This window comes from Oncorhynchus keta, chromosome 24 (genome assembly GCF_023373465.1).
Source record: "Oncorhynchus keta strain PuntledgeMale-10-30-2019 chromosome 24, Oket_V2, whole genome shotgun sequence".
Lineage (NCBI taxonomy): Eukaryota > Metazoa > Chordata > Actinopteri > Salmoniformes > Salmonidae > Oncorhynchus > Oncorhynchus keta.
In genome coordinates, this window is record NC_068444.1 from 25,563,574 (window position 1) to 25,581,949 (window position 18,376).

At 42.5% G+C, this 18,376-nt stretch overlaps 2 protein-coding genes across 2 annotated transcripts in view; one reads left to right on the forward strand and one right to left on the reverse strand.

Annotated features, from left to right (window-relative positions):
- Positions 1–147: 147 nt before the first annotated feature.
- On the reverse strand, positions 148–11,690 carry sgca (sarcoglycan, alpha). The gene is made up of 11 exons (XM_035801231.2): positions 11,527–11,690; positions 11,004–11,132; positions 8,868–9,016; positions 6,104–6,173; positions 4,359–4,557; positions 2,598–2,766; positions 2,013–2,221; positions 1,853–1,879; positions 1,494–1,673; positions 887–913; positions 148–767 (listed from the first exon to the last, which is right to left on the reverse strand). Exons 1-11 carry the CDS (start codon positions 11,561–11,563, stop codon positions 761–763), a joined length of 1,203 nt encoding a protein of 400 aa, XP_035657124.1. The 5' UTR covers positions 11,564–11,690; the 3' UTR covers positions 148–760.
- Positions 11,691–12,629: 939 nt separating this feature from the next.
- The window catches only part of LOC118402880 (neurabin-2-like), a 36,877-nt gene continuing 31,130 nt past the window's right edge, over positions 12,630–18,376 (forward strand). Inside the window, exons 1-2 of the mRNA XM_035801237.2 lie at positions 12,630–13,742; positions 13,880–15,480. Of these exons, the coding sequence (XP_035657130.2) occupies positions 14,017–15,480 (1,464 nt within the window). The 5' untranslated portion in view covers positions 12,630–13,742; positions 13,880–14,016. The remainder of the gene's footprint in view (positions 13,743–13,879; positions 15,481–18,376) is intronic.

The window sequence follows — 18,376 nt, forward strand, 5'->3', positions numbered from 1 at the left end:
CTTTGATAGTATTATGGTAAGTACTGGGCATGTCTTGACAGCACTCCTCTGAATAAGCAATCAATGGACCAATGTTGTTAAATGGAAATGACATAATTATTACACAGACTATTTGGTGATGGCGCTGACCATTAAAACAATAATACAGTTGGTTAAGGGTTTTATTAAGGAAAAACATTCAATATATTCATTCTACCTCTACATGTAGGCTATATATCTACCAAGGATTTTGTTTTAAAAAATACATAATGCACTCCATTAGTCCAAACCTATGGCAGAATGAATTAAATCCACTAATGCATAACAATGTTTAACACAAGTTCAGAGGTTACAGTCACTCAACACTCACTCTTACAGAAAACTCACATGATTTCACTATAAATTTAACATGTGAAATCATATTTAAACTGTGTTTTTGGAACACTTCACGTGATCACGTTTTCACATGTTTAACTTTATGTTATCACATGTTACTTTACATGTTGTCATATTTTAGCACATTGACTTCACATACATGACATTTGATCACATGAAAACATGTGTGTTTTTTTGGAACACTTCAAACATTCACATGTGAAATTCATGTGGTTATTCCATAAGGGGAGTCACTCCAAAGTGTTTGTAATCAAAGTATAATGTGATCAAGAAAGAGGATAAAGAAATTATAATGTGAAGAGAAAACATCTCAAATCCCACAGCAAACCAGCAGCAAACCCATAATACATTCAGTGGGGGTACAGTATGTCCTGTTTGGATGGCTTCATTTCCTGTTGGAACAAAAACAATATTGTAAAAAATAATCCATGTATGTATTTCATAATCGTTCTTTTCTTGTTGTTGTACAGTTCTACTCATTTATTCAGACACATTTATTTGACTGTGTTACCTGGGTAGTGTGTCAGTGTTGATTTCCCTGCGAAAACAAATGAACAATTGAACGTTATGGTTGAAATGAATAGCAATGATTGTGCTTTTGTTTTATTTACTAAACTGCTTATTCCTAGTTTAATTAAAGTAATAATGTGTTTATAACAGACATGTGTCGAATAAAATAAAAAGTAAATTGTATATTGCAATTTTAACCATCAACCCCAATATTAACCACCTTTATGCCTGATTTGAAATTTCTAGCAACCTGAATATCTGTCATTCACCCTCTCTCTCTCTCTCTCTCTCTCTCTCTCTCTCTCTCTCTCTCTCTCTCTCTCTCTCTCTCTCTCTCTCTCTCTCTCTCTCTCTCTCTCTCTCTCTCTCTCTCTCTCTCTCTCTCTCTCTCTCTCTCTCTCTCTCTCTCTCTCTCTCTCTCTCTCTCTCTCTCTCTCTCTCTCTCTCTCTTTCTCTCTCTATGGCAAAAAACAAGTTGGCTAAAGCACAGACCAACTAGACCACCAGGCTAGGATTGAGTAGTAACAGTAGACTACTCGCTGCTGGGCCACCAGGTTGAGCTACTGTAGTGAACAATCTACTAATAGTAGTGACAGTAGACTACTCACTGCTGGGCCAGGATGAGGGGGATGCTGGGGCTGTCAGTCTGGAACGGTGGGGCCGTCTCCCCGGTGCGAGCGTTGAACATGGACAGGGTGGAGAGGGGAGGAGGGACCCCACGACACCCAGCCATGCTCCGCAGCTCACTGCTGTTACCATGGATGGTGTGGTGGTGGTAGAGCTGGATACTAAAGGAACAGACAGAGGGGAGGAAGGTTTATATACATTAGTCAAGTGTGGGGGTCATACTAAGCTTATCCTTGGCAATTATCATTGTCCATCTTCCTTAATCTGCTTGATGGTGTGATGTAATACATCTTCAGTCTCATGTCGTGTGTTTAGATATGTGGAATGGAAGGTTACGTACTCTGGTGTCTTTCCATCTCTTCTCTCACTGCAAATAAAAACAAAACATGTTATGTAACAACTATGAATAGTAATACAAAGTTGCCAAACATTAAAGATATTTCATAATTGAAGGTTGCTAGGTTTTCAGCCAATCTCAGTGGAGTACAAAAGAAACATACACTCCCTCTCGTCTGCAGCACATGATGTAGGCCAGTAGGAGACACAGGATGATGGCCAGAGCCAGGGGGACGATCACAGTCACAATGTAGTCTGGCAGGAAGTCTCTGGGAGGGGGGGACTCAGGTGGGTCATAGACCTCCCCAGCATCCAGGATACCTGGGCCCATGGTGGGGGCAGGAGGGGGGATCACTGGTCTGGACAGATCAATCTATGTACAGTAGACACAGGGATGGCAGAGGAGGATACATATTTAGGAGGGAGGGAATATAAGGTGATGACCGTGTTGATATGCTATTTAATGTTATTTAAATTATTAAAACGCTTGTTCCCACCAATCTACACCTTGAAAATGAATAGCAAAAAACATGTTGGCAATGCTTATGTGTGAGGCAGATTTACCATTAACTGCAGCTCTGGATGTGTGTAGATTAGCTCACTCTACAAAAATTTGACATAATACCTGCAGGTGATTCATTTCATTAGTCATTCAGATAAATGTCACTGTTAATAATGTTATGTTTTCCCCCAAAGTAATCTAATGACAAAAAATGATGTTTTGGATATACCAGTGCTTGTGGACTCACCAGTGTGGACTTGCACCAGGTGACACAGTTGCCTGGGTAGGAGCAGACCTTGCAGTCCCCAGGGATCTTGGCCCTGCCCCCGGCCTCACACTGTCTCCTATGTTCAGCAGTCTGGAGCCTCAACAAGCACTCAGAGAAGTACTGGTCTGAACCCACCTTCACATACACCCTGTGACCCAATGCATGACACTGGCTTAGTTAACAATGGCTGTACTGTACCTACTGTATATTCTGAAATGTATCATGTGCTGAAAACGTCAATAAAATATTCCCTTGATTTAAATTTCAGTTTGAGTTTGACCTCTTTCATCCCCCCCAAAATGTTTTGATACTGAAAATGCTGAATGTTTTCTGATCATTAAATCTTCACGTTGCATGATTTGACGATTTTTGTTCAGATACACTACCGTTCAAAAGTTTGGGGTCACTTAGAAATGTCCTTGTTTTTCAAAGAAAAGCACATTTTTGTCCATTAAATAACATCAAATTGATCAGAAATACAGTGTAGACATTATTAATGTTGAAATTGACTATTATGTTGGAAACGGCAGATTTTTTATGGAATATCTACATAGGCGTACAGAGGCCCATTATCAGCAACCATCACTCCTGTGGTCCAATGGCACATTGTGTTAGCTAATCCAAGTTGATCATTTTAAAAGGCTACTTGATCATTAGAAACCCCTTTTGCAATTACGTTAGCACATCTGACAACTGTTTTCCTGATTAAAGAAGCAATAAAACTGACCTTCTCTAGGCTAGTTGAGTATCTGGAGCATCAGCATTTGTGGCTTCGATCACAGGCGCAAAATGGCCAGAAACAAAGACTTTCTTCTGAAACTCGTCAGTCTATTCCTGTTCTGAGAAATTAATGCTACTCCATTTGAGATTTTGCAAAGAAACTGAAGATCTCGTACAATGCTGTGTACTACTCCCTTCACAGAACTGCGCAAACGTTCTCTAACCAGAATAGAAAGAGGAGTGGGAGGCCCCGGGGCACAACTGAGCAAGAGAACAAGTACATTAGAGTGTCTAGTTTGAGAAACAGACGCATCACAAGTCCTCAACTGGCAGCTTCATTAAATAGCACCCACAAAACACCAGTCTCAACGTCAACAGTGAAGAGTTGACTCTGGGATGCTGGCCTTCTAGGCAGAGTTGCAAAGAAAAAGCCATATCTCAGACTGGCCAATAAAAGAAAAGATTAAGATGGGCAAATGAACACAGACACTGGACAGAGGAAGTCTGCCAAGAAGGTCAGGATCCCAGAGTGGTCTCTTCACTGTTGACGTTGAGACTGGTGTTTTGTGGGTACTATTTAATGAAGCAGCCAGTTGAAGACTTGTGAGTTGTCTGTTTCTCTTAAAATGATCAACTAGTTTAGCTAACACAACGTGCCATTGGAACACAGGAGTGATGGTTGCTGATAATGGGCCTCTGTACACCTATGTAGATATTCCATTAAAAATCAGCTGTTTCCAGCTACAATAGTCATTTAGAACATTAACAATGTCTACACCGTATTTCTGATCAATTTGATGTTAATTTAATTAACAAAAAATGTGCTTTTCTTTAAAAAACAAGAACATTTCTAAGTGACCCCAAACTTTTCAATGGTAGTGTACATGTACACTACAAGGCCTAGTTGGGGAATGAATAGTGTGAATTCATAGTGCACTTCTCCTGCTGGTCTGGGATGCTCTCTGTTGAAAGTTAGTATAGGTGACAGTTAGCGACAGTTGAAATGTGACACTTCTTTACCCTTCGTAGTGTCCCGCCAGAGGCAGAGGGACACGGCCACCTCGGTCCAACGCAGACGTGATGTTGACAAAGTCCAGCCTGTCTGTCTTCCACATCCTCATCATATCCTGCCTGATCTCTTCCTGAACTGTAGAGGGCAGCACCTTCTCAATCTCTCTCAGTGGGATGAAGAACTCAGCCTGGTAGGGCATTCTCTTTGCTGAAAGAAAGGCCAATGGGAGAAACAAATAAACCAGTATTCACTGCTGTCACTGTGTGTATCTGAAATGGCAACCAATTCATTATTTTTGATCAGGCCTCATAGGGCTCTGCTCAAAGGTAGTGTGCACTATATCGGTCATTCTACAGAACTCGTGTAAATTGGGGGTTGAAAAAAAAAATCACATTTGTGTCCTATTTCTCACAAACTTTAAGCACATATATATGCCATTTAGCAGACGCTTTTATCCAAAGCTTTTATGTCTTCTAACATATGACAGATAGACATATCTACACACTGTTTGTAATGAATATTTGAAATATTTACCTGAATTCCTTACCATCCCACTAAATGTGTCACTACTAGCATAGTGTAAAAGTTGCATTAAAGGGAGAACCATGCACAGTAGTGATCATTTTCTATTACAGATTCATTTTAGAAATCTTATTTGCATACCAAATTAAGAAACTTGTTAGTTGATATAATTAATTAGATGCATAAGTAATTCAGTTTTAAAATGTTTAAATTTACCTATCTTTATTTTGGCAAAATAACAGGCGTTTTGGTGTCCAATGCCAATCATAAAGTTAAATACAGGGCTCTAGATGGGACTAACTCGTTTTGCTATAGGCATTGCCATTGAGGGCTTCCACCATTTAAAAGTAGTCAACTGGGTGGGGATTCCTATGGGTTGGGAGGGATCAGCTTATGATCAGAGCGCATTGTCTTCTTCAAATTGGGTTGCTTATGGTTTGTAAAGCAAAGACTATCCAGGAGCCAATACCAATATTTATACCAAGACATTGGTCCCAAGATCCAGACCCAGTGAGTTGAAACCATGACAACTTATAGACCGAATAGATCAAGAGTCCATGGGCCCTTCTTCAATTGTAATAAACTCAAGTAGAGTAAACTTGAGTACAGTACAGTACAGCACAGTACAGCACAGTACAGTAGAACATAGGAAATTAGGGTACAGTATAGTAGGTTACAGTACAGTAGATTACAGTACAGTACAACATAGTAGAGCACAGTGCGGTATAGTACAGTAGAGTAGGTTACAGTACAGTACAGTACAGTACAGTATAGTACAGCAGTCAATAACACAAGCCCACACCAACCTCGTGTGAAATAAACAAAACAAATAATTAGATCAGTATCTTTCAATGTAATAATAGAACAACTCAATATGTTCTATTGAAATAATAGTGCTAAAAAAGAATAATCATGAATTGCTTTATTTTCAAACATAAAGTTTAGGGGTCAGTGTTTGGGACAGCCACCTCTCAATAGATATAGGTGTATAAACAATGAATTTATACTATATCAGTTGAACAATATATATCAGTTGTTATTGCCGAAGTTTGGATACTTTGTTTGGGGCGGGACAGCAATTTACACCACTTCTGTAGAATCACTCATATAGGTAATAGGGTTCCATTTTGAGCCTTGGTAAAAAAAGTAGTGCCATTTTGGATGTTTAGACTCGATAGTATGATGTAATATATTATTTCCCAGAACTGTTCTCCCGTCACAGAATACATACCTGGAGGGTCAATCGTTATGATCAGTCTGTCTCTGAATGTGTCATAGCTCCGTTTGTTCGTCACTGTGATCTGAAATGGAAAGAGAAACAGTGAGATGTTAAAGGATGGCCGGGATGTATTAACCATCCTACAATCTAAGCTTGATGCCCTCAATCTCACACAAATGATCAATGAATCTACCAGGTACAACCTCAAATCCGTAAACACAGGCACCCTCATAGATATCATCCTAACAAACCTGCCCTCCAAATACACCTTTGCTGTTTTCAACCAACATCTCAGCGAATCACTGCCTCATTGCTTACGTCCGTAATGGGTCTGCGGTCAAATGACCACCCTTCATCACTGTTAAACGCTCCCTAAAACACTTCAGCGACCAGGCCTTTCTAATCGACTTGGCCCGGGTATCCTGGAAGTATATTGACCTCATTCCGTCAGTAGAGTATGTCTGGTTATTCTTTAAAAGTGCTTTCCTCACAATCTTAAATTAGCATGCCCCGTTCAAAAAATGTAGAACCAGGAACAGATATAGCCTGTGGTTCACTCCAGACCAGACTGACCTTGACCAGCACAAAAACATCCTGTGGCGTACGGCATTAGCATCGAATTAGCCTCGCGATATGCAACTTTTCAGGAAAGTTAGGGACCAATATACACAGGTTAGGAAAGCAAAGGCTAGCTTTATCAAACAGAAATTTGCATCCTGCAGGACAAACTCCAAAAAGTTTGGGGACACTGTAAAGTCCATGGAGAATAAGATCACCTCATCCCAGCTGCCCACTGCACTGAGGCTAGGAAACACTGTCACCACGATAAATCCACAATAATTGTGAATTTCAATAAGCATTATTCTACGGCTGGCCATGCTTTCCATCTTGCCACCCCTACCCTGGCCACCCCAACAGCCCTGCACCCCCACAGCAACTTGCCCAAGCCTCCCCCATTTCTCCTTCACCCAAATCCAGATAGCTGATGTTCTGAAAGAGCTGCAAAATCTGGACCCCTACAAATCAGTAGGGCTAGACAATCTGGACCCTCTCTTTCTAAAATGATCAGCTGAAATTCTTACAACCCCTATTACTAGCCTGTTCAAGCTCTCCTTCGTATCGTCTGAGATCCTCAAAGATTGGAAAGCTGCTGCGGTCATCCCCCTCTCAAATGACTGCCTCGCCTGGTTCACCAACTATTTCTCAGACATAGTTCAGTGTGTCAAATCGGAGGGCCTGTTGTCCGGACCTCTGGCAGCCTCTATGGGGGTGCCACAGGGTTAAATTCTTGGGCTGACTCTTTTCTCTGTATACATCAATGATGTTTCTCTTGCTGCTGGTGATTCTCTGATCCACCTCTATGTAGACGACACCATTCTGTGTACTTCTGGCCCTTCTTTGGACACTGTGTTAACTAACCTCCAGATGAGCTTCAATGCCATACAACTCTCCTTCCATGGCCTCCAACTACTCTTCAATGCAAGTAAAACTAAATGCATGCTCTTCAATCGATCGATGCCTTCACCTACCCATCCGTCCAGCATCACTACTCTGGACGGTTCTGACTTAGAATACAAATACCTAGGTGTCTGGCTAGAATGTAAACTCTCCTTCCAGACTCACATTAAGCATCTCCAATAAAAAATGTAATCTAGAATCGGCTTCCTATTTCGCAACAAAGCATCCTTCACTCATGCTGCCAAACATACCCTCGTAAAACTGACTGTCCTGCCGATCCTTGACTTTGGCGATGTCAATTACAAAATAGCCTCCAACACTCTACTCAGCAAATTGGATGAAGTCTATCACAGTCCCATCCGTTTTGTCACCAAAGACCCATATATTACCCACCACTGCGACCTGTATGCTCTCGTTGGCTGGCCCTCGCTTCATATTCGTCGCCAAACCCACTGGCTCCAGGTCATCTATAAGTCTTTGCTAGGTAAAGCCCCGCCTTATCTCAGCTCACTGGTCACCATAACAGCACCCACCCATAGCACGTACTCCAGCAGGTATATTTCACTGATCACCCCCAAAGCCAATTCCTATTTTGGCCGCCTTTCCTTCCAGTTCTCTGCTGCCAATGACTGAAGCAAATTGCAAAAATCACTGAAGCTGGAGACTCATTTCTCCCTCACTAACTTTAAGCACCAGCTGTCAGAGCAGCTCACAGATCACTGCACATGTCCATAGCTCATCTATAAATATCCCATCCAACTACCTCATCCCCATACTGTTATTTATTTTCTTCTCCTTTGCACCCCAGTATCTTTACTTGCACATTCATCTTCTGCACATCTATCACTCCCGTGTTTAATTTGCTAAATTGTAATTATTCGCCACATTGACTTTATGTTTGCTTATTCCATGTGTAACTCTGTGTTGTTGTTTGTGTCGCACTGCTTTGCTTTATCTTGGCCAGGTTGCAGTTGTAAATGAGAACTTGTTCTCAACTAGCCTACCTGGTTAAATAAAGGGGAAATAAAAAATATCTTATCCTTTGACCATTACAAGCTACATACTGTGCCCAGAAATATCCTTCACATTCATGCTTCAAATATGTTTAACATTTTTCAACGCAGAATCATACATATTTCAACCGAGAGAAGTTATAAACTAGATCCTCATGACAGTGTGACTGAGTCCCAAATGGTACTCTTATCCCCAATCTGGTTCTGGTCAAAAGTAGTGCACTACGTAGGGAATGGGGTGCTATTTGGGACGTAATCTGTGTGTATCTCAGAGCACCCCTAGTTGATGAGTCTGCTCTGTGTACCTCTATCATACTCTTTCCCTGGGCCAGTGGGGTGCCGTAGAGGAAGCCGTTATCATAGTGGTGCCTCTGGGTAAATCGAAGCCAGCCAGGCAGGTCCGGGAAGGACTGCATGTTGCACTTAAACAGCATGGGATCATTGTAGACCCGCCCTGATTTTCAGAATGGGAGAGAAGAGAGAAGCATTATGGTTGTTGGTTGTATATCATTTGAACCTTACCGACACCTACCTCATGATACCCGCTGATTTGTTGTATGAATGTCAATTGGGACATAACAATACATGTATTGAAGCTTTAAGTGTAAAGATATGAAGAAATGACAATAAACAACCAACATCTATATCTATTCATTGGGAAGGCTTTACATTGTTAGATTATTGCTATTAGTAATGATAAGCTTCAACCCACTGGGCACGAACTGGTTAAATCAATGTTGTTTCCACTTCATTTGTCAACGTATTGTGACGTGTCAGTTTACGTAGAAAAGACATTAGATTTTTTTTCAAGGTTATGAACTGTTGTTTTGAGTTTCAAATTTCAACCACAGGATTATGTCATCATGGTAATACTTTTTCTAAATAGACAAACCTTGTATAACATATGTTGAATTTGTACCTTTGAAACCATGTCAGATCTTCAACTTAATATCCACTATAAGAATACAATAGGCTGGACAGCACCTCCTACTGGAGAGTTGATCTATCTACAGTTATCCCTCCATTCTCACACCCAGGGTTTTAACAACACCCAACCCTGCTGAGCTTTGATCTTTTTCAATGACTATCACCAATGTGCTATCATGGAAACAATTGTTGAAAAGTATCCACTTAATAGATTCACTGTTGATATCGAAGTCATTCCAAAGTGTAGGTTCAACAGAGCAAATGAAATGAAACCAAACCTTATCAGTCGTATATCATCAAAGATGCTATTTAGGCCCATATCATTTGGGAAGTCATCAACAGCTGTTATTTCAATTCATCACAGGATTCAACTAAAAATAGACAATACATACTGTATAGGCCAAGGGCTTCAAGCTTTGGTTGATTTCAAATAGAATCTACATGTTAATAATAAATACGTTCCATTCAAGTCTCCATCTCAACCAAAAATAAAAGTGCAATAATAGGATTAGATCAAATCAAGCTGTATTTAAAGTATATGTAAAGTTTGACTTGATTTAGTCCTATTCTTTCATTTGTAGACAAACTGGATTTAAAACCAGTCTCAGTGGCACAGATGGAGCTGTCCAAGTAGAAGACACATCTCCTTTAAAACTTGATATTTGTTTGCGTTGGCAACCAAACACAATTCCATATAACTTTTGCAATACAGTAAATTGTCTTTTAACTTCTTGGCAAGTGAACAAATTATTTTCTGGATTCAGGTCTCCATCTCATCCAAAAATAGAAGTTAAAGAATGGGATTAAGCCTGTGGCTCAGATGGAACTATCCAAGCAGTAGATACATCTCCTTTAAATTTTGATATTTGGTTATGTTGTCAACCAAACACAATTCAATATTACCTTTGGAAGACAGTAAATCCCCAAATGTTAAGGCTATCTTACAAACTAATGTAACAGTATATACCCAACCTTAAAAGAAGTAACACAGCCATGGACATATTTTGAGGATACAGTAACAATAAATGTCTTCTTATGTTCAGGGTCACAGGTCTGTGGAAATCTTCACAATTGCTCTATTAATCTGCACAGAATCTCAAACAGAATTGATCACTTGTACCATTCTTTAATGTAATCTCAACTAACTGTAATCCAGGTAATTTGATTGTGCTATTAGATCAAGCACAGTAAAAACACATGAAGCTTGTTGTATTAAATCAACAAAATACCTGACATTGTATTCACATTTGAACTTTATAGTGTGCTTTTAAATGGTTGAAAGCACGATGATAACACAATTAGGTGACAATTAACCAAGAATATGACTTTTTATTTCATTGGAATTTGGTTGTGCTTTTCCTGGCAGTATTTTTGAGTGGGTGAAAATAGGTTGGAATCTCATTGATTAATGTACATGTATCTACCAAGTATTACCCACGTTGAAATGACGTGGTGTGCCCAGTGGAAAGTTCAACTGTACACTAAGAGGTGATTTACTGAAATCTCAGCCTTACCATAGTGTTTCAGGAAGGGTTCAAATTCATTCTGGAAGGCCTCTCTCTGCAGCTCGAACACAAACAGCTGTCCCACAGGGGTATAAGCCTTGATGTCTGCCTTGACCACTAGTACACTGGTCACACACACTGCGTACATGTAGATAGGAGCACAAGTACCAAAGGATATCACTATTGGATATGGCAAAGTTACATGAGGTTACAAATAGCATGAATCTTGGACAGTGAACTGATTTGCACTTAAACACCATGTCCATACCACTACGCAGCATAGCTGTTAAAACTATATTTTCTGTAATTTCACATGATGTCATATAACTTCAAAATTGTATATATACTGGCAGCACAATATGACTCCTCTTGTTAGACACCTACTTTATTTAATCACTGGTAAGTTCTCTAAAATATCCATCATAAAACATACACTATATTAGCTATAGAAGAAGGGATCTTTGTCAATAATAAAACAGCTTGTCAATGTTGTCATATTCACTATTATAAAGTAACAAATACTTAACCTTGCCTGTTAAAATAAATCTCCAGCCTGTCCAGTCTGCCATCTTGTTTTGAGCTGTGATTGACAGGGCCAAGAGGAGAGGAGGGCTAGGGCACTCCCAGTCAGGCAGGCACTTCAGGGCTATTTCTGACCCACACACTATACAGTAATAACTTCCTGAAGTGTGTGTGTGAGTACATGTGTGTGTTAGTCTGTCTGAATGTGTGTGTGTGTGTGTGTGTGTGTACCTGCATGTCTGTAGGTTTGAGGTATAATAAAAACACTAGCCGTGCAGTCTGCCTTCCCTGTCTAACTGTGTCCCCTAGTCTTCCATCCCTCCTATACAATGGTAGAAAAAACTATACTGAACAAAAATATAAATGCAACATACAACAATTTGATTGATTTTACTGAGTTCAAGTTCATTAGAAAAAAACAACCCATTTTTAAAAATTAATTAGCCCCTAATCTATGGATTTCACATGACTGTTTCACATGACTCACAGACACACGCAAAATGGGCCTCACAATGGGTCTCAGGATCTCGTCATGGTATCTCTGTGCATTCAAATTGCCATCAATAAAATGTAATTGTATTCATTGTTGAACACAATTGACATCAGTAAACCGGCTTATGGTTGAGAAATTATCATTAAATTCTCTGGCAACAGCTCTGGTGGACAGTCTTGCAGTCAGCATGCCAATTGCACGCTCCCTCACAACTTGAGACATCTTTGGCATTGTGTTGTGTGACAAAACTGCACCTTTTAGAGTGGCCTTTTATTGTCACCAGCTTAAGGTGCACTTGTGTAATGACCATGCTTTTTAATCAGATTCTTGATATGCCACACCTGTCAGGTGGATGGATTATCTTGGAAAAGGAGAAATGCTCACTATCAGGGATGTAAACAAATTTGTGCACAAAATTTGAGAGAAATAAGCTTTTTGTATGTATGGAAAATGTCTGGGATCTTTTCTTTCAGTTCATGAAACATGGGACCAACACTTTACATGTTGCGTTTATATTTTTGTTCAGTGAAGATTGCCATTAATCATATTCAATCAATCCTCCTAATTATCTGGCAATTGTGATTCCACAAAATATATGTGGGGAGAAAATTAATAAAAAAGAAAACAAATAAAAGCTATGAAATAGATTAGTCACTCTACTGTTTAATTTCTACTACTGAAACACCCCTTAAAATGTATCTTCTATGTTCTCTAAAAATGTAATTGCTGGTTGATGGGCCTTTCCAAATTATTCACACTGATATCACTGACTTTCCAGTGGCTTTCGTGAATTACATCAAATATGTAGCTATGCTACTATATCGAGCCTACACCTTAGACTATGTAATCTTAAACTATATCACGGATCATTAAAAAAAGTAGACTAGGTGAGCCTTATGCTGCATTGAAAATGCCACTATGTACTGTATGCGTCAGGGTGTGCACAACATGGCCTATCTCAATGGGAGTTCTGCTTCTTGGTTCCATATGTTGTAATTTCGAATAAAAATACACTAATGGTCGTTATGTTAACCGTTATCTGCCTATACATTTACAGTCTATTCGTAGCTAGGGAAAACGCATTGGACTGACACGGTATGGAGCGCATTATTTAGATGCGGACTACGAGGCATAGTCTACTCTACGCCCTCACAAGAATGTAGGCTATCACCGACTACTGCTAAAACATTGTATAACATATTATGATCAAACGTGTAGGCTAGACAGGCACTAGTGAATGCAGGAAGCGACGATATAAAAAGGATACATCATCATTGGACAAAATAATCTGATGCATGCTGGTTTTGATTTCGTCAGGGTCCTAAAGTGCCCAAAAAGTTCCGTGTAAAGAATTCTGTTTATTTGTCTCGTCTACTTGATATCATAATTGTAATTATATAGAACTCGTGTACGGAGTAGACCTTCACATATATTGATTATCGCTAGGCTAATATTCATGGACTAAAAACGTAGAGTGAACCCGACCGGTGCTATGACCCAGTTTCGTCCCATCCTCCGTAGCGGTCTGCTTTTACGCGAGCGAGGAGGACCCAGAGCCAGAAATCAGCAGTTCAGAAAATCAAGAGATCAAAATGATGATGCTGCTCTCGAAAAGGGATTAAACTGAATAAATCTGTCGCCAGTGGAAAATCCAGCGTTCATTGGGTTACTGTTCCAGTTTTCTGCAGTGATGTTTTTGTAACCAGGGCATTTTCTCCAGGTTTTTCTGTCAGGTTGGTGTTTTAATTACTAGCGAGTTTGACTAATGAATGCATCGTTTTTCACTTTCCTCCATTCCATAGGATTGGGATACTGGATGCACGCGGCCTAAAACAATAACCGTTGTTTTTTTTATTCTCCTGCTATTCAGTTCTAGTCGGCACGTAGGTTCACCGTCTCCCCAACATAATTGACTGTTGGTGAGAACGGACCGATTTGTGCTGACAACCGAGGAAGAGAAAGGGAGAGATGCCGTTGCTGAGCAGCCGTTGTGAAGCTTGACTGATCATGATGAAGACCGATACCTCATCTTCCAAGAGCACCGGCTCTGGTTCGACGCTGAGGAGCCCATCCCCGCACCGGAATGCATACGAGGCGGGGATACAGGCGCTGAAGCCTGTGAAGGACAATGCTGCAAATGGCGATTATATGCAGGAAGGCCCCCGCGGCCGCCGGAGCTACGGCTCCAACGTGCACCGTATCAAGAACATGTTTCAGCAGATGCAAGGCCCAGGGAGCACATCTCCCGGCAGGGAGGGGGAGGGAGGGGAGGACCTGGAGAAGACTACTGAGAGGGTGCGTCTCTCCCTCCCCAGAACCGGTAGCCTGAATGAGAATGTGGACCACAGCGCCTTGCTGAAGCTGGGATCCACTGTCTCAGAGCGGGTTAACCGGTTCAACCCCAATGCCAAAGCAGAGAACGGGCAGGCTCCCCTAGCCTCATCACCCAGCTACTCCAAGCTGCAAGAGACACGGAAGATCTTTGAACAACAGCAGGCGGCACAGCAGCTGGAGCGGGAGAAGCAGGCCGCTGCCACCAACCGGGTCCTGCTGAAGACCGAGCGGACCTCTGGCCTGGGCTTCCATGATGGCAGGCTGGACGTGGTGGCCCGGTTCAACGGCAGCACAGAATCCCTGGACAGCCTGGACACCACCGAGGCCGTGTCCCCCACCGTCTCCCAGCTCAGCGCTGTCTTTGAACGGGCCTCAGAGCTCCGCAACAACCTGCACCGCCTCTCCTCCACCCCTCCACTGCCCTCCCGGGGGGTCAGCACCAAGGTGGGGGTGCAGCTCAACTCCAAAATCATCTCCAAGAGGGCGAACCGTGCTTCTGCCCTCCCAACTGCCAGCCAGGAGGAGGAGGGTGGTGGGGGGCGCAGCCAGAGGGACATGGATGGGCCTCCCAGAAGCCTCAGGGCTGCCCCCTCATCCTCCTCCACCTCCGATGGCCTGAATGGAGGGCAGAATGGAGGCCACAGTGGCCCGACACTCCCCAAGCCCAAAGAGGGCCGGGATAAGACTGGAACCCAGGCCAAAGCTGAAGGACAGTCTGAGGATCACTCTGGTGACCAGGAGCCCAGCAGCACCTTAGTGAAAGCTGACATCCACCACATCTCTCTGGAGAATGGGGAGAACAGTACAGAGAGCGAGGCCCAAGTGAGGGAGACCTCTCCCAAGGGCACTAGCAGTGAGAGAGGGAGGCAGGGTGGAGATGGAGTGATGGGCCAGGGGGGTACAGCGGAGGAGGGAGAAGAGAGAACTGTAAAGGATCAGTCAGGGGGAGAACAGGTAGATATCAGAACGTACAGCGCAGTGGGGGAGGACTCTGGAGGGAGCCAGCGGGATGAGGAAGAGGAGGATGAAGATGAGCCGTATGAGCCTGAGTCCAGCTGTCATGAGAAACCTGGTCTGCCTGAGGAGGAGGACCCTCCACCCAGCCGGAAGATCTGCTTCAGTACGGGGCCTATCAAGGTGAGCTCACACTCTAATAGAACATACATGGTCACGTACACACCATTGCACTGTATTCAATTATATTTAACACGTCACAGTCCTTTTGTAGTTGTGTTTGACTTGGTCACTACCACGGATTTCCTTCACGCCATACATTACTATACGCTTAGTCCCCCCCCTCCTTTCCTCCTCTCCCCCTTTCCCCCTCCCTCTGTGCCAGTAGCCTTGTTCCCAGCCAGTTGCCACTGCCTGCCTGCATTCCCACTGTGCAGCTGACATGGCCCTGAAAGAACCAGTCTGTCGATCCTTATCTGAAATGCAGCGGGAGCTAGCGGTAGCTCCCTCTCCCTCTCTCTCTCTGTAGCCCTCTCTCTCTCTCTGTAGCCCTCTCTCTCTCTCTGTAGCCCTCTCTCTCTCTCTGTAGCCCTCTCTCTCTCTCTGTAGCCCTCTCTCTCTCTCTCTGTAGCCCCCTCTCTCTCTCTCTCTGTAGCCCCTCTCTCTCTCTCTGTAGCCCTCTCTCTCTCTCTCTGTAGCCCTCTCTCTCTCTCTCTGTAGCCCTCTCTCTCTCTGTAGCCCTCTCTCTCTCTCTGTAGCCTCTCTCTCTCTCTCTGTAGCCCCTCTCTCTCTGTAGCCCCTCTCTCTCTCTCTGTAGCCCCTCTCTCTCTCTGTAGCTCTCTCTCTGTAGCCCTCTCTCTCTCTCTGTAGCTCTCTCTCTCTCTGTAGCCTCTCTCTCTCTCTCTGTAGCCCTCTCTCTCTCTCTGTAGCTCTCTCTGTAGCTCTCTCTGTAGCTTTCTCTGTAGCTCTCTCTGTAGCTCTCTCTGTAGCTCTCTCTCTAGCTCTCTCTCTAGCTCTCTCTCTAGCTCTCTCTCTGTAGCTTTCTTTCTCTAGCTCTCTGTATATCTCTGTAGCTCTCTCTCTGTAGCTCTCTCTCTGTCTCTCTCTCTAGCTCACTCTCTGTAGCTTTCTTTCTCTAGCTCTCTTTCTCTCTGTAGCACTCCCTCTGTAGATCTTTGTAGCTCTCTCTCTCTGGCTCTCTCTCTAGCTCGCTCTATGTAGCTTTCTTTCTCTAGCTCTTTCTCTCTGTAGCACTCCCTCTGTAGATCTCTGTAGCTCTCTCTCTGTAGCTCTCTCTCTGTAGCTCTCTCTCTGTAGCTCTCTCTCTGTAGCTCTCTCTCTGTAGCTCTCTCTAGGTAGCTCTCTGTAGCTTGATCTCTTTCTCTCTCTCTCTCTGTAGCGCTCTCTCTCTCTCTCTCTGTAGCTCTCTCTCCAGCTCCCTCCAAAATGCTCTCTGTCTCTCAGTAGGTCTCTCTCTCTGTCTGTAAATAATTGTTAGGGAGGAACAAAGAGGCAGAATAACTAGCGTAGCTGCTTTCTTATTGTGTGTTGGGATAATCATGACAGACTTGACTTGTAAAAGGTCAACAACAGTGGTTGGTTTTATATCGAAGGCGGTAATGCACCTAAAAAGATAGGTGTACACTGCCATTAAAATCCAAAGAAGAAGAAGAATGGTTGAGTTATATTGGCTGGTTGGTTCATTCCCATGTGCTTTACTAAGTTACACATGAGGAAGAAGTAATATTGATGATTTCTCTCAGCATGGTAAAGAAGTTATCCTGATATGGCTGTAGCCTCCTTTATCCACACTTAGCGTATTTAATTGCCTGCTTATGGGCCATATACTGGAGATGGCTTCCCATTTATCCAAACTCATTAGGTAGGTTTATGCTACCAGAATACCTATCCCAATGGGCAATAAACAGTTGTCTGGCTTTCACAGAGAAGTGAACATTCACACATTTGCAATGTGTTTTCTACAAACCGATATGATATTGATATTCAATAAAAAATGAAACTGATATTGATTTTCAGTATCGTTGCCCATCACAAATAACTCTAGACATAGACATATGTTATTGTAGACCCCGTAATAAGCTGGAGGCTACATCCATGTCAGGGCTAGGAGGGGAGAAGTTGATTCAGTGACTCTACTGACTGGGAAGTGTAATGATCCACGAAGCAGCGTATGATTCTCTGCTCCCCCAGCTCAGTCTCACTGCTCTGTCATGAGCTGTGTCCCAAATGGTAACCTATTCCCTATATAGCACACTACTTTTGACCGGGGCACACTGTAGGGAATGAGCTCTGGTCAAAAGTAGTGCCCCATGCAGTGCAGAAGTACTATTTGAGAAGGTCCGGTCAGTAAAATGTCCTAGGTGTTAAAGGTCCAGATGGATATTGTCATTTATCAGCATAGTAACAAACCCCGCCTTGCAACCCATGTGACACCAAACTGTTAACACTCCTCTTGTTCGCGGAGAGAAAATGTTGCTTTTTTTAAAGCTGAGTTCCTGCAATTCTACTAATTTTTCCATGCATTATTTGTGTTTATATGATACCAGGGGTCAAAGCCCGACTGAGTCACAACCCCCCCCCCAAATAATATAATTATTTTATTTACATTTTGTAGTCGGGACCCGCGGTCCGTATTGACCCAGTTCTGGTTCCGGATCCGGACTGTGGTCCGCCGGTTGAATATGGGAGATGTAGGGAATGGTCGTTGGTCAAAAGTAGTCCACTATGTATGCATCTTCCTCACTAGCTTTAAGCACCAGCTGTCAGAGCAGCTCACAGATTACTGCACCTGTACATAGCCCATCTATAATTTAGCCCAAACAACTATCTCTTCCCCTACTGTATTTATTTAGTTATTTATTTTGCTCCTTTGTGCCCCATTATTTCTACTTTGCACATTCTTCCACTGCAAATCAACCATTCCAGTGTTTTACTTGCTATTGCCTTTACCTCCCTTATCTCACCTCATTTGCTCAATTGTTTTTAGACTTATTTTTCTATTGTATTATTGACTGTATGTTTGTTTTACTCCATGTGTAACTCTGTGTTGTTGTCTGTG

What these genes read in the sequence shown, in the direction of transcription:
- sgca (XM_035801231.2), bottom strand. Translation starts at nt 11,563, where the DNA reads ATGGCAGACTGGACAGGCTGGAGATTTATTTTAACAG. An exon ending in CTGGCGGGACACTACGAAGG is followed by an intron (nt 2,767 to 4,358) that starts GTAAAGAAGTGT and finishes ATTGGGTCACAG; the next exon opens with GGTGTATGTGAAGGTGGGTT. An exon ending in CCCCTCATCCTGGCCCAGCA is followed by an intron (nt 914 to 1,493) that starts GTGAGTAGTCTA and finishes TTGTTTTCGCAG; the next exon opens with GGAAATCAACACTGACACAC.